Raw genomic sequence first — 16,234 nt, 5'->3', positions numbered from 1 at the left:
GATTTGATTTGAAAGGAAGACCCAGAGTTACCTCTGCTGCAGAGAATAAGTTCATTAGAGTTAACTTCACCTCTGATTGCAGCCCAAATAAATGCTTCACAGAGTTCAAGTAAAAGACACATCTCAACATCAGGAGACTGCTTGAATCAGGCCTTCATGGACAAATTGGTGCAAATAAACCACTACTAAAGGACACCAATAAGAAGAGAATTGCTTGGACCAAGAAATATGAGCAATGGACACACCTGGTGGAAATCTGTCCTTTGGTCTGATGAGTCCAAATGTGAGATTTTTGGTTCCAACTGCCGTGTCTTTGTGAGATGCAGAGTATGTGAACGGATGACCTCTGCATGTGTGGTTCCCACCGTGAAGCATGGAGGAGGTGTGATGGTATGATGGTGTGGGTGTGCTTTGCTGGTGACACTGTCTGTGATTTATTTAGAATTCAAGGCACACTTAATCGGCATGGCTACCACAGCATTCTGCAGCGATACTCCCATCTGGTTTGCGCTTAGTGGGACTATCATTTATTTTTCAACAGGACAATGACTCAAAACACACCTCCAGGCTGTGTAAGGGCTATTTGACCAAGGAGAGTGATGGAGTGCTGCATCAGGTGACCTGGCCTCTACAGTCACCGACCTCAAACCAATTGAGATGGTTTGGGATGAGTTGGAATGCATAGTGAAGGAAAAGCAGCCAACAAGTGCTCAGCATATCTGGGAACTCTTTCAAGACTGTTGGTAAAGCATTCCAGGTGAAGCTGGTTGAGAGAATGCTAAGAGTGGGCAAAGTTGTCATCAAGGCAAAGGGTGTCTACTTAGAAGATTCTGCAATCTAAAATATAATTAGATTTGTTTAACACTTTTTTTGGTTACTACATGATTCCATATGAGTTATATCAAAGTGTTGATGCCTTCACTATTATTCTACAATGTAGAAAATAGTCAAAATAAAGAAAAACTTTGAATGAGTAGGTGTGTCTAAACTTTTGACTGGTACTGTACATTAAAACACAAACAGGGTGAATATGCAGGTCTTTGTTTCTCTTTTTCTCTCTCTGCTGGGGTGAGTACCAGTACATTCCTAGTGGCCATAACCCAGTGTGCTATTAGAAGTCCATACTCAAATGCTGGCACTTTCAATGGTTTAAAAAAAAATACACAAGAGAGTTTCATTACACTTTCTGAAAGCTAATTACACTACCCATTATCACAGGGTCTCCCATTAAGCTACCTCATTATATTATCACAGGGTCTCCCACTAGGCTACCTCATCATATTATCACAGGGTCTCCCATTAGGCTACCTCATTATATTATCACAGGGTCTCCCACTAGGTTACCTCATCATATTATCACAGGGTCTCCCACTAGGCTACCTCATTATATTATCACAGGGTTTCCCACTAGGCTACCTCATTATATTACCACAGGGTCTCCCACTAGGCTACCTCATTATATTACCACAGGGTCTCCCACTAGGCTACCTCATCATATTATCACAGGGTCTCCCACTAGGCTACCTCATTATATTACCACAGGGTCTCCCACTAGGTTACCTCATCATATTATCACAGGGTCTCCCACTAGGCTACCTCATTATATTATCACAGGGTTTCCCACTAGGCTACCTCATTATATTACCACAGGGTCTCCCACTAGGTTACCTCATCATATTTTCACAGGGTCTCCCACTAGGCTACCTCATTATATTACCACAGGGTCTCCCACTAGGTTACCTCATCATATTTTCACAGGGTCTCCCACTAGGTTACCTCATTATATTACCACAGGGTCTCCCACTAGGTTACCTCATTATATTACCACAGGGTCTCCCACTAGGCTACCTCATTATATTATCACAGGGTTTCCCACTAGGCTACCTCATTATATTATCACAGGGTCTCCCACTAGGCTACCTCATCATATTTTCACAGGGTCTCCTACTAGTTGCAACAGATCACTAAGAGCAAGTACTACACTTTCCCTATTGGCTTTTTAACGTTGTGATCTGTGTTTGAGAACTGACCTTATCATAATCTTATCACAACGACACAGTACTGCACAATATAACGCCAATGTGACCAAAGAGGCCTCTATGCATGAACTCACTCACAGGACACTTGAACGAAGAGCCAACCATTTAGTTAAGATTACAGACATTTCAGATTCACTACAACATACATTAGCATTTCAGATTCACTACAACATGCGTTAGCATTTCAGATTCACTACAACATGCGTTAGCATTTTCACCATGTCTGGATCAAAGATAGAGAGAAATCCATAGAAAAGGAAACCTAAAAAGCCACAGTCATATCCGCCTCTATTCGTCACAAATCTCAGACAGGTGTAGTTCCTCTGATAAGCTAACAGAAGAGGAAAAGAGGCAACAATTACACTGGAAAAATATATGCATGTTTCTATTCATATAGCTTTTAAATGTCTATTTATACAGAATGTATATACAGTGTACTTATGGCCATCTTGGCAAAGAAACAAAGGCATCTGAAACAATCCCAACTCTCGGTCTGACGCCCTGGTCATGTCACGTGACTAGACATTGTACATTGCAGAATGCAAAGAATCAGGAAAGAAAGTGAGGGGTTTGTGGCACTTTATGCATCAACAAATGAAATCTAAAATAAGGCTACATGGGCGTAGTGGATCTGATATTAGTTGTCATTCTCCTTGATGGTTTAGTTTTTCCTTAAAGTGTTTTAGACACAGACATCTAGTCTATAACACACTGGAACAGAGCTCTAGAACACACTGGAACAGAGCTCTAGAACACACTTGAACAGAGCTCTAGAATACACTGGAACAGAGCTCTAGAACACACTTCAACAGAGCTCTAGAACACACTGGAACAGAGCTCTAGAACACACTGAAACAGAGCTCTAGAACACACTTGAACAGAGCTCTAGAACACACTGGAACAGAGCTCTATGGAGTTTCTGCCCAAGACATTTAGAGAAAAGAATAAACAGAGAAAAAATATTTGATCAAAAGGCATTAAAACATCTCTGGTACATTAAAGATGTTTTGGGTTAGCCAGTGTTGGCCACTACAAAGCGCTCGGGGAAGAAACATATTATCCTTCTATTTTCTTGGTCTTATTTTTCCTGACAAAACGCAAACAACTCCTTGCTGACACAAAGACAATCTGATACCAACAGAACAGTGACTGCTTTGTTGGTTATTCTGCTTAGGAATAACTGCTGGTATATCTATGAAAGCAAATCAAACAATATTCTATGATTTTCTTTCGGGCCATGTTTTTTTCTTTATTTAAATATTAGCAATGGATTTTAAGACTACTAAGACTCAGCCATCACAGCACACACAGAAATTACTAAATAAATATACAACCATATGACAGTCAATTTCCTCAATATTAAATAAATAATAAATACATACTTTCTTTTTAAGCTGTGGATTTTCTGAAGATACTTTATCATAACAGAAATAACAGAAATGAAAACAGTTTTATAAAATTATCAAAACTTTGTCAGTTATAAAATATCTGCACTTAAAAATGTTTAAAAAAAAGATTTAAAATAAAATAAGATATATAAAATAATTAAGTGTGAACAGTTATCTATATAGATTTTTAAATATTGATGTCGAAGACTCCCTGTTTTAAATCTTTATGGCCATGATTAGACCAGCAGGGTTGCATTTTGCGTTTCACAAAACAAAAAAATAAAGTGAATAAATAGATAACATTAAATAAATACAAGTAGTTTAACATAAAATGGCAATAAATTACAATTTTGTGCATTCACAAATGTTTTATAATTTATATAACAAGAATTATTGTACCACAAACTATTAATTGAAATGAAGTGCAATTTCTATGTTCATAAAACTAACTGGAATTGACCATTACTATCATCATTCAGTTCAAAGAAAAAAGGCTGAATTTGCTGCTCTCACACACCAGTTGTTCCATTAAAAATATAGTACAGGCTGTACTGTTGATTTTCAGAAGAGAAAAACTCCCCCGTGATTTGTGACTTAATCTTCATTTGAAGAGTTGTTCCGCTGATTTGAGACATAGAGCCGTGTTGACATCTTGCTGCAGTAGTAACAACAATAAGTACATGAACCATTGCTCAAGAAGACCTCAGAGTTCAGTGATTCTCCATTTGCTTCTCCTCAATAGGGGTTGCTGCACCGCTCACAAGCACGCTCTCCTTATCCTGCCCCAGAGCAACCCTCCTTATCCTGCCCCAGAGCAACCCTCCTTATCCTGCCCCAGAGCAACCCTCCTTATCCTGCCCCAGAGCAACCCTCCTTATCCTGCCCCAGAGCAACCCTCCTTATCCTGCCCCAGAGCAACCCTCCTTATCCTGCCCCAGAGCAACCCTCCTTATCCTGCCCCAGAGCAACCCTCCTTATCCTGCCCCAGAGCAACCTTTCTGAATGAAGCCTTAGTGTCTTCCCTAGAACACAACGTTGGCGTTTCATCGGCTTGGTTTTTGATATTTCCTCAACGGTTTTCTTCACCTCATGTAGGCAGGTCAGACCCACTACTTCCCATCTTTCTTTCTTTCGTTCTTCTCCAAATTGTTGCTGAACTAAAGCTTGAATTACAGTATACATTGGGACAGTCAATGAGACACCTCCAAAACAGGACAGACATGAAAACGACAAAGATAACATATAACAAACAAAAAATCCCCAGATATAGATTTTTTTTTCATCAATTCAAACTGAAGGTTTGGTTCCGTTCCACTTCCTCCTTCCGATCCCAGCAAGCAGCAGGTTTGGATTTTGGTCCTAGTTAAGTTTTTCTTCTTTTCAGAATGCTCCCTGGGTTTAATTTAAGTTGTCGTTTATAAAACCTGAATGCCCTTTTTGTATTTGTATTCTCGGTAAATATACTGTGGTCTCTTGACTCCATCTCTCCTTTTACATGTTTTCACTTTTTTTTTCAAGGTTTTCACACCTTGATGCTCTTCACAGCCTTGTTGATGCTCTCCAGCAGAGCCTTGTTCTCCGGGTTCTGGAAGCACTCCTTGTTGGTGTACATGTCAGTCAGGGTGCTCAAGTAGCTGTTGAAATTCTGCTCAGTGATTGGCTCCTGCTGTGATGTGAAAAACAAGGAATTTCCGTTTGTTTGTACACTATACAGTTTCTGTTTAGTGTGTTTCTGTCCATGTGTGTATTAGTTTGTGTTAGTGTGTGTATTAGTTTGTGTTAGTGTGTGTATTAGTTTGTGTTAGTGTGTGTATTAGTTTGTGTTAGTGTGTGTATTAGTTTGTGTTAGTGTGTGTATTAGTTTGTGTTAGTGTGTGTATTAGTTTGTGTTAGTGTGTGTATTAGTTTGTGTTAGTGTGTGTATTAGTTTGTGTTAGTGTGTGTAGTAGTTTGTGTTAGTTTGTGTCTGCATGTTCAAGCCTCGGCCACAACTGTTTCTGTACTGTATGTAAATGTATTTAACTCACCATGTGTGGGAGACGTATGTTGGCCAGGCTGCGGATCAGGGCGTGGCTGAGGCCAGATAGCTCCACGAAGAGAGCCTCATTCTGCTCCTCAATCAGCTTGTTCTCATCCTCAATGTTCTTCAGGTTCTTCTCCATGGATGAGATCTGCACCACAGCCCAACAGTTATTTACACATTCTGTATAGGCATTTACTTGAGCTCAGTCATTTTGCAATAAACCACAATGTTAAACTGTTAGATATTGGCTCAATAATGCGACACGTACGCAAACACACACACACACACACGCACGCACGCACGCACACACGCACACGCACACGCACACACACACACACACACACACACACACACACACACACACACACACACACACACACACACACACACACACACACACACACACACACACACACACACACACACACACACACACACACACACTGTCATGAGTCTTTCACTGAGGAGTGGCTTCCCTCTGGCCACTCTAACGTAAAGGCCTGAATGGTGAAGTGCTGAAGAGATGGTTGTCCTTCTGGAAGGTTGTCCCATCTCCACAGAGGAACTCTAGAGCTCTGTCAGAGTGACCATCGGGTCCTTGGTCACCTCCCTGACCAAGGCCCTTCACCCCCGATTGCTCAGTTTGGCCAGGCGGCCAGCTAAGTCTTGGTGGTTCTAAACACACACACACACACACACACACACACACACACACACACACACACACACACACACACACACACACACACACACACACACACACACACACACACACACACACACACACACACACACACACACACACACACACACACACACACACACACACACCTGTGTCTGCAGGTTCACCATGTCTGTCTCCATCTCGTTGTTGGTCTCGTTGAGCTCATTGATCTCCTTGTTGAGTTGCTTCATGTCCTCGTCATTATCCAGAACTACAGGATGGAAAGGGAGAGACACATGATGTCATCATTTAGGGCGGCAGGGTAGCCTAGTGGTTAGAGCGTTGGACTAGTAACTGGGAGGTTGCAAGTTCAAACCCCCGAGCTGACAAGGTACAAATCTGTTGTTCTGCCCCTGAACAGGCAGTTAACCCATTGTTGCTAGGCCGTCATTGAAAATAAGAAATTGTGTCTTAACTGACTTGCCTAGTAAATTAAATAAGAGAGAACAGGAAAACTGGGGCAACATCATAGTTTGAAAAACAAAACGATGCAATGCTCTCTCGCCATTAAAAAACAAATTATTTTATTAAACCAACTATTAAAAGCTTGAAAAGAAAAAGAAAAGACACAGAGGTAATGAACAAACATTCTAGTTTGAAATACTGTATTGACTAGACATTGACTGCCACATAAAGGTGTTCCCTATTCCGTTGTTCTCTTACCGCCACTGGCCCTGAACTTGGTGCTCAGGTACTCCTCTCCAGGGAACTTGGCTTTCTTCTTGGCAAAGGAGGCTCTGGGACAGCCAGAGAGACTACAAAACAGGAGGAATAAAAATGGGCCATTTCATCAAGTTGAGTATTTGAAACCATGAATGAAACACAAAATGATACAGTTAGATTGATGATGCAACCAGGGGTAATAATCTGCCCTGTGTTCTGTGTTGTCATTGGTCTTTACCTGCAGTGTGTGAGGAAGCTGGCCTGTGATTGGCCTTTACCTGCGATATGTGAGGAAGCTGGCCTGTGTTCTGTGTTGTGATTGGTCCTTACCTGCGGTGTGTGAGAAAGCTGCCGTTGGCATGTCCTGATCCATCGCAGTCGGGGGTGGGGCAGGTGGGGGCCTCCGTCTTGAAGGACTTCCAGGAAAAGGGGTTACCGTTGAGCATCCCTTCCTTCTGCCTGCGGGCAGCTAGCGGGCACCCATAGGCACTGCGATGCGTGGCGTACTTCCCACTGATGTGACCTAGGCTGTCACAGCCAGGCACAGGGCATCTGTAGGGAAGAGAGAGAGTGACAGAGAGAGAGGGGGGTAACATTAGTATATCTATAGATATATGACTTGTGGAGAGAGATGAGATGTAAAGCACAAAGTGTATGGTAAATACAGTTATAACATAATTTAATGTAAAAAAAAGAATGTGTAAGACTACCATTACTTGAGTCGCATTAGCTGGCATCATTTCACTATGTAACACTATGTAACACTATGTAACACTATTTAACTATGTAACACTATGTAACACTATTTCACTATGTAACAGTATTTCACTATGTAACACTATGTAACACTATTTCACTATGTAACACTATGTAACACTATTGCACCATGTAACACTATTTCACTATGTAACACTATGTAACACTATTTCACTATGTAACACTATTTCACTATGTAACACTATGTAACACTATTTCACTATGTAACACTATGTAACACTATTTCACTATGTAACACTATGTAACACTATTTCACTATGTAACACTATGTAACACTATTTCACTATGTAACACTATTTCACTATGTAACACTATTTCACTATGTAACACTATGTAACACTATTTCACTATGTAACACTATTTCACTATGTAACACTATTTCACCATGTAACACTATTTCACTATGTAACACTATTTCACCATGTAACACTATTTCACTATTTAACACTATTTCACTATGTAACACTATTTAACACTATTTCACTATGTAACACTATTTCACCATGTAACACTATATAACACTATTTCACTATGTAACACTATTTCACTATTTAACACTATTTCACTATTTAACACTATTTCACTATGTAACACTATTTAACACTATTTCACTATGTAACACTATTTCACCATGTAACACTATATAACACTATTTCACTATGTAACACTATTTCACTATGTAACACTATTTCACCATGTAACACTATATAACACTATTTCACTATGTAACACTATTTCACTATGTAACACTATTTCACTATGCAACACTATTTCACTATGTAACACTATGTAACACTATTTCACTATGTAACACTATGTAACACTATGTAACACTATTTAACTATGTAACACTATGTAACACTATTTCACTATGTAACACTATTTCACAATGTAACACTATTTCACTATGTAACACTGTTTCACTATGTAACACTATTTCACTATGTAACACTATGTAACACTATTTCACTATGTAACACTATTTCACTATGTAACACTATTTCACTATGTAACACTATTTCACTATGTAACACCATGTAACACTATTTAACTATGTAACACTATTTCACTATGTAACACTATGTAACACTATTTCACTATGTAACACTATTTCACTATGTAACACTATGTAACACTATTTCACTATGTAACACTATTTCACCATGTAACACTATGTAACACCATGTAACGCTATTTCACTATGTAACACCATGTAACACTATTTCACTATGTATCACTATGTATCACTATGTATCACTATTTCACTATGTAACACTATTTCACTATGTAACACTATTTCACTATGTAACACTATTTCACTATGTAACACTATTTAACACTATTTCACTATGTAACACTATTGGCATCATTTCACTATGTAACACTATTTCAATATGTAACACTATGTGACACTATGTAACACTATTTCACTATGTAACACTATGTAACACTATTTAACTATGTAACACTATGTAACACTATTTAACTATGTAACACTATTTCACTATGTAACACTATGTAACACTATTTCACTATGTAACAGTATTTCACTATGTAACACTATGTAACACTATTTCACTATGTAACACTATGTAACACTGTTGCACTATGTAACACTATGTAACACTATTTCACTATGTAACACTATGTAACACCATTTCACTATGTAACACTATTTCACTATGTAACACTATGTAACACTATTTCACTATGTAACACTATTTCACTATGTAACAATATTTCACTATGTAACACTATTTCACTATGTAACACTATGTAACACTATTTCACTATGTAACACTATTTCACTATGTAACACTATTTCACTATGTAACACTATTTCACTATGTAACACTATTTCATTATGTAACACCATGTAACACTATTTCACCATGTAACACTATATAACACTATTTCACTATGTAACACTATTTCACTATGTAACACTATGTAACACTATTTCACTATGTAACACTATTTCACTATGTAACACTATGTAACACTATTTCACTACGTAACACTATTTCACTATGTAACAATATTTCACTATGTAACACTATTTCACTATGTAACACTATGTAACACTATTTCACTATGTAACACTATTTCACTATGTAACACTATTTCACTATGTAACACTATTTCACCATGTAACACTATTTCATTATGTAACACCATGTAACACTATTTCACCATGTAACACTATGTAACATTATTTCACTATGTAACACTATTTCACTATGTAACACTATTTCACTATGTAACACTATTTCACTATGTAACACTATTTCACTATGTAACACTGTTTCACTATGTAACACTATTTCACTTTCACTATGTAACACTATTTCACTATGTAACACTATTTCACTATGTAACACTATTTCACTATGTAACACTATTTCACTATGTAACACTATTTCACTATGTAACACTATTTAACACTATTTCACTATGTAACACTATTTCACTATGTAACACTATTTCACTATGTAACACACACTATTTCACTATGTAACACTATTTCACTATGTAACACTATTTCACTATGTAACACTATTTCACCATGTAACACTATTTCACTATGTAACACTATTTCACTATGTAACACTATGTAACACTATTTCACTATGTTACACTATTTCACTATGTAACACTATGTAACACTATTTCACCATGTAACACTATTTCACAACACTATTTACTATTTCACTATGTAACACTATTTCACCATGTAACACTATTTCACTATGTAACACTATTTCACTATGTAACACTATGTAACACTATTTCACTATGTTACACTATTTCACTATGTAACACTATTTCACCATGTAACACTATGTAACACTATTTCACTATGTAACACTATTTGACACTATTTCACTATGTAACACTATTTCACTATGTAACACTATTTAACTATGTAACACTATGTAACACTATTTCCCTATGTAACACTATTTCACTATGTAACACTATGTAACACTATTTCACTATGTAACACTATTTCACTATGTAACACTATTTCACTATGTAACACTATTTCACTATGTAACACTATTTAACACTATGTAACACTATGTAACACTATTTCACTATGTAACACTATGTAACACCATTTCACTATGTAACACTATTTCCCTATGTAACACCATTTCACTATGTAACACTATTTCACTATGTAACACTATTTCACTATGTAACACTATGTAACACTATTTCACTATGTAACACTATTTCACTATGTAACACTATTTCACTATGTAACACTATTTCACTATGTAACACTATTTCACTATGTAACACTATTTCACTATGTAACACTATTTCACTATGTAACACTATTTCACTATGTAACACTATTTCACTATGTAACACTATTTCACTATGTAACACTATTTCACTATGTAACACTATTTCACTATGTAACACTATTTCACTATGTAACACTATTTCACTTTGTAACACTATTTCACCATGTAACACTATGTAACACTATTTCACTATGTAACACTATTTCACTATGTAACACTATTTCACTATGTAACACTATTTCACTATGTAACACTATTTCACTATGTAACACTATTTCACTATGTAACACTATTTCACGATGTAACACTATTTCACTTTGTAACACTATTTCACTATGTAACACTATTTCACTATGTAACACTATTTCACTATGTAACACTATTTCACTTTGTAACACTATTTCACCATGTAACAGTATGTAACACTATTTCACTATGTAACACTATGTAACACTATTTTCCTATGTAACACTATTTCACTATGTAACACTATTTCACTATGTAACACTATGTAACACTATTTCACTATGTAACACTATTTCAGTATGTAACACCATGTAACACTATTTCACCATGTAACACTATGTAACACTATTTCACTATGTAACACTATTTAACACTATTTCACTATGTAACACTATTTCACGATGTAACACTATTTCACTATGTAACACTATGTAACACTATTTCCCTATGTAACACTATTTCACTATGTAACACTATGTAACACTATTTCCCTATGTAACACTATTTCACTATGTAACACTATGTAACACTATTTCCCTATGTAACACTATTTCACTATGTAACACTATTTCACTATGTAACACTATGTAACACCATTTCACTATGTAACACTATTTCACTATGTAACACTATTTCACTATGTAACACTATGTAACACTATTTCACTATGTAACACTATGTAACACTATTTCACTATGTAACACTATTTCACTATGTAACACTATTTCACTATGTAACACTATTTCACTATGTAACACTATTTCACTATGTAACACTATTTAACACTATTTCACTATGTAACACTATTTCACTATGTAACACTATTTCACTATGTAACACTATGTAACACTATTTCACTATGTAACACTATTTCACTATGTAACACTATTTCACTATGTAACACTATTTCACTATGTAACACTATTTCACTATGTAACACTATTTCACTATGTAACACTATTTCACTATGTAACACTAATTCACTTTGTAACACTATTTCACTATGTAACACTATTTCACTTTGTAACACTATTTCACCATGTAACACTATGTAACACTATTTTCCTATGTAACACTATTTCACTATGTAACACTATTTCACTATGTAACACTATGTAACACTATTTCACTATGTAACACTATTTCACTATGTAACACTATTTCACTATGTAACACTATTTCACTACACTATTTCACTATGTAACACTATGTAACACTATTTCACTATGTAACACTATTTTACTATGTAACACTATTTCACTATGTAACACTATTTCACTATGTAACACTATTTCACTATGTAACACTATGTAACACTATTTCACTATGTAACACTATTTCACTATGTAACACTATGTAACACTATTTCACTATGTAACACTATTTCAACACTATTTCACTATGTAACACTATTTCACTATGTAACACTATTTCACTATGTAACACTATTTCACTATGTAACACTATGTAACACTATTTCACTATGTAACTATGTAACACTATTTCACTATGTAACACTATTTCACTATGTAACACTATTTCACTATGTAACACTATTTCACTATGTAACACTATTTCACTATGTAACACTATTTCACTATGTAACACTATTTCACTATGTAACACTATTTCACTATGTAACACTATGTAACACTATTTCACTATGTAACACTATGTAACACTATTTCACTATGTAACACTATTTCACTATGTAACACTATTTCACTATGTAACACTATTTCACTATGTAACACTATTTCACTATGTAACACTATTTCACTATGTAACACTATTTCACTATTTACTACACTATTTCACTATGTAACACTATTTCACTATGTAACACTATTTTACTATGTAACACTATTTCACTATGTAACACTATTTCACTATGTAACACTATTTCACTATGTAACACTATTTCACTATTTCACTATGTAACACTATGTAACACTATTTCACTATTTCACTATGTAACACTATGTAACACTATTTCACCATGTAACACTATTTCACTATGTAACACTATTTCACTATGTAACACTATTTCACTATGTAACACTATTTCACTATGTAACACTATTTAACACTATTTCACTATGTAACACTATTTAACACTATTTCACTATGTAACACTATTTAACACTATTTCACTATGTAACACTATTTCACTATGTAACACTATTTCACTATGTAACACTATTTCACTATGTAACACTATTTCACTATGTAACACTATTTCACTATGTAACACTATGTAACACTATTTCACTATGTAACACTATTTCACTATGTAACACTATTTCACTATGTAACACTATTTCACTATGTAACACTATTTCACTATGTAACACTATTTCACTATGTAACACTATTTCACTATGTAACACTATTTAACACTATTTCACTATGTAACACTATTTCACTATGTAACACTATTTAACACTATTTCACTATGTAACACTATTTAACACTATTTCACTATGTAACACTATTTCACTATGTAACACTATTTCACCATGTAACACTATTTCACTATGTAACACTATGTAACACCATGTAACACTATGTAACACTATTTCACTATGTAACACTATATTTCACTATGTAACACTATTTCACCATGTAACACTATTTCACTATGTAACACTATGTAACACTATTTTACTATGTAACACTATTTCACTATGTAACACTATGTAACACTATTTCACTATGTAACACTATTTCACCATGTAACACTATTTCACTATGTAACACTATGTAACACTATTTCACTATGTAACACTATTTACTACACTGTAACACTTCACTATGTAACACTATTTCACTATGTAACACTATTTCACTATGTTACACTATTTCACTATTAACACTCACTATGTAACTATTTCACTATGTAACACTATTTCACAATGTAACACCATGTAACACTATTTCACGATGTAACACTATTTAACACTATTTCACTATGTAAAACTATTTCACTATGTAACACTATTTGACTATGTAACACTGTGTAACACTATTTCACTATGTAACACTATTTCACTATGTAACACTATTTCACTATGTAACACTGTGTAACACTATTTCACTATTTCACTAACACTATTTCACTATGTAACACTATTTCACTATGTAACACTATTTCACTATTTAACACTATTTCACTATGTAACACTATTTCCCTATGTAACACTATTTCACTATGTAACACTATGTAACACTATTTCACTATGTAACACTATTTCACTATGTAACACTATGTAACACTATTTCACCATGTAACACTATGTAACACTATTTCACTATTTAACACTATTTCACTATGTAACACTATTTCACTATGTAACACTATTTCACTATGTAACACTATTTCACTATGTAACACTATTTCACTATGTAACACTATTTCCCTATGTAACACTATTTCACTATGTAACACTATTTCACTATGTAACACTGTTTCACTATGTAACACTATTTCACTATGTAACACTATGTAACACTATTTCACTTTGTAACACTATTTCACTATGTAACACTATTTCACCATGTAACACTATTTCACTATGTAACACTATGTAACACTATTTCACTATGTAACACTATGTAACACTATTTCACTATGTAACACTATTTCACTATGTAACACTATTTCACTATGTAACACTGTGTAACACTATTTCACTATGTAACACTATTTCACCATGTAACACTATTTCACTATGTAACACTATGTAACACTATTTCACTATGTAACACTATTTCACTATGTAACACTATTTCACTATGTAACACTATGTAACACTATTTCACTATGTAACACTATTTTACTATGTAACACTATTTCACTATGTAACACTATTTTCTATGTAACACTATTTCACTATGTAACACTATGTAACACTATTTCACTATGTTACACTATTTCACTATGTAACACTATGTAACACTATTTCACTATGTAACACTATTTCACTATGTAACACTATTTAACACTATTTCACTATGTAACACTATTTCCCTATGTAACACTATTTAACACTATTTCACTATGTAACACTATTTCACTATGTAACACTATTTCACTATGTAACACTATTTCACTATGTAACACTATTTAACACTATTTCACTATGTAACACTATTTCACTATGTAACACTATGTAACACTATTTCACTATGTAACACTATTTCACTATGTAACACTATTTCACTATGTAACACTATTTCACTATGTAACACTATTTCACTATGTAACACTATGTAACACTATGTAACACTATTTCACTATGTAACACTACACTATGTAACACTATTTAACACTATTTCACTATGTAACACTATTTCACTATGTAACACTATTTCACTATGTAACACTATGTAACACTATTTCACTATGTAACACTATTTCACTATGTAACACTATTTCACTATGTAACACTATGTAACACTATTTCACTATGTAACACTATTTCACCATGTAACACTATTTCACTATGTAACACTATTTCACTATGTAACACTATTTCACTATGTAACACTATGTAACACTATGTAACACTATTTCACTATTTCACACTATTTCACTATGTAACACTATGTAACACTATTTCACTATGTAACACTATTTCACTATGTAACACTATGTAACACTATTTCACTATGTAACACTATTTCACCATGTAACACTATTTCACTATGTAACACTATTTCACTATGTAACACTATTTCACTATGTAACACTATGTAACACTATGTAACACTATTTCACTATTTCACACTATTTCACTATGTAACACTATTTCACTATGTAACACTATTTCACTATGTAACACTATTTCACTATGTAACACTATTTCACTATGTAACACTATTTTACTATGTAACACTATTTCACTATGTAACACTATTTAACACTATTTCACTATGTAACACTATTTCACTATGTAACACTATATGTAACACTATTTCACTATGTAACACTATTTAACACTATTTCACTATGTAACACTATTTCACTATGTAACACTACCACCCATACGTAGAAT

The 16,234-nt window shown here is 34.5% G+C and overlaps 1 protein-coding gene across 4 annotated transcripts in view; it reads right to left on the bottom strand.

The window, feature by feature from the left end:
* Positions 1–745: 745 nt before the first annotated feature.
* LOC124045500 (myelin transcription factor 1-like) overlaps positions 746–16,234 on the bottom strand; it is a 167,327-nt gene continuing 151,838 nt past the window's right edge. For all 4 annotated transcript variants that reach the window (XM_046364831.1, XM_046364832.1, XM_046364833.1 and 1 more), the window contains 5 exons: positions 7,168–7,389; positions 6,838–6,929; positions 6,282–6,385; positions 5,455–5,598; positions 746–5,093 (listed from right to left, as the gene is read on the bottom strand). In XM_046364831.1, the coding sequence (XP_046220787.1) occupies positions 4,950–5,093; positions 5,455–5,598; positions 6,282–6,385; positions 6,838–6,929; positions 7,168–7,389 (706 nt within the window). In that variant the 3' untranslated portion in view covers positions 746–4,949. The remainder of the gene's footprint in view (positions 5,094–5,454; positions 5,599–6,281; positions 6,386–6,837; positions 6,930–7,167; positions 7,390–16,234) is intronic.

This window comes from Oncorhynchus gorbuscha, linkage group LG10 (assembly GCF_021184085.1).
Source record: "Oncorhynchus gorbuscha isolate QuinsamMale2020 ecotype Even-year linkage group LG10, OgorEven_v1.0, whole genome shotgun sequence".
NCBI lineage: Eukaryota > Metazoa > Chordata > Actinopteri > Salmoniformes > Salmonidae > Oncorhynchus > Oncorhynchus gorbuscha.
This window is presented reverse-complemented; position numbering and strand designations above follow the sequence as displayed.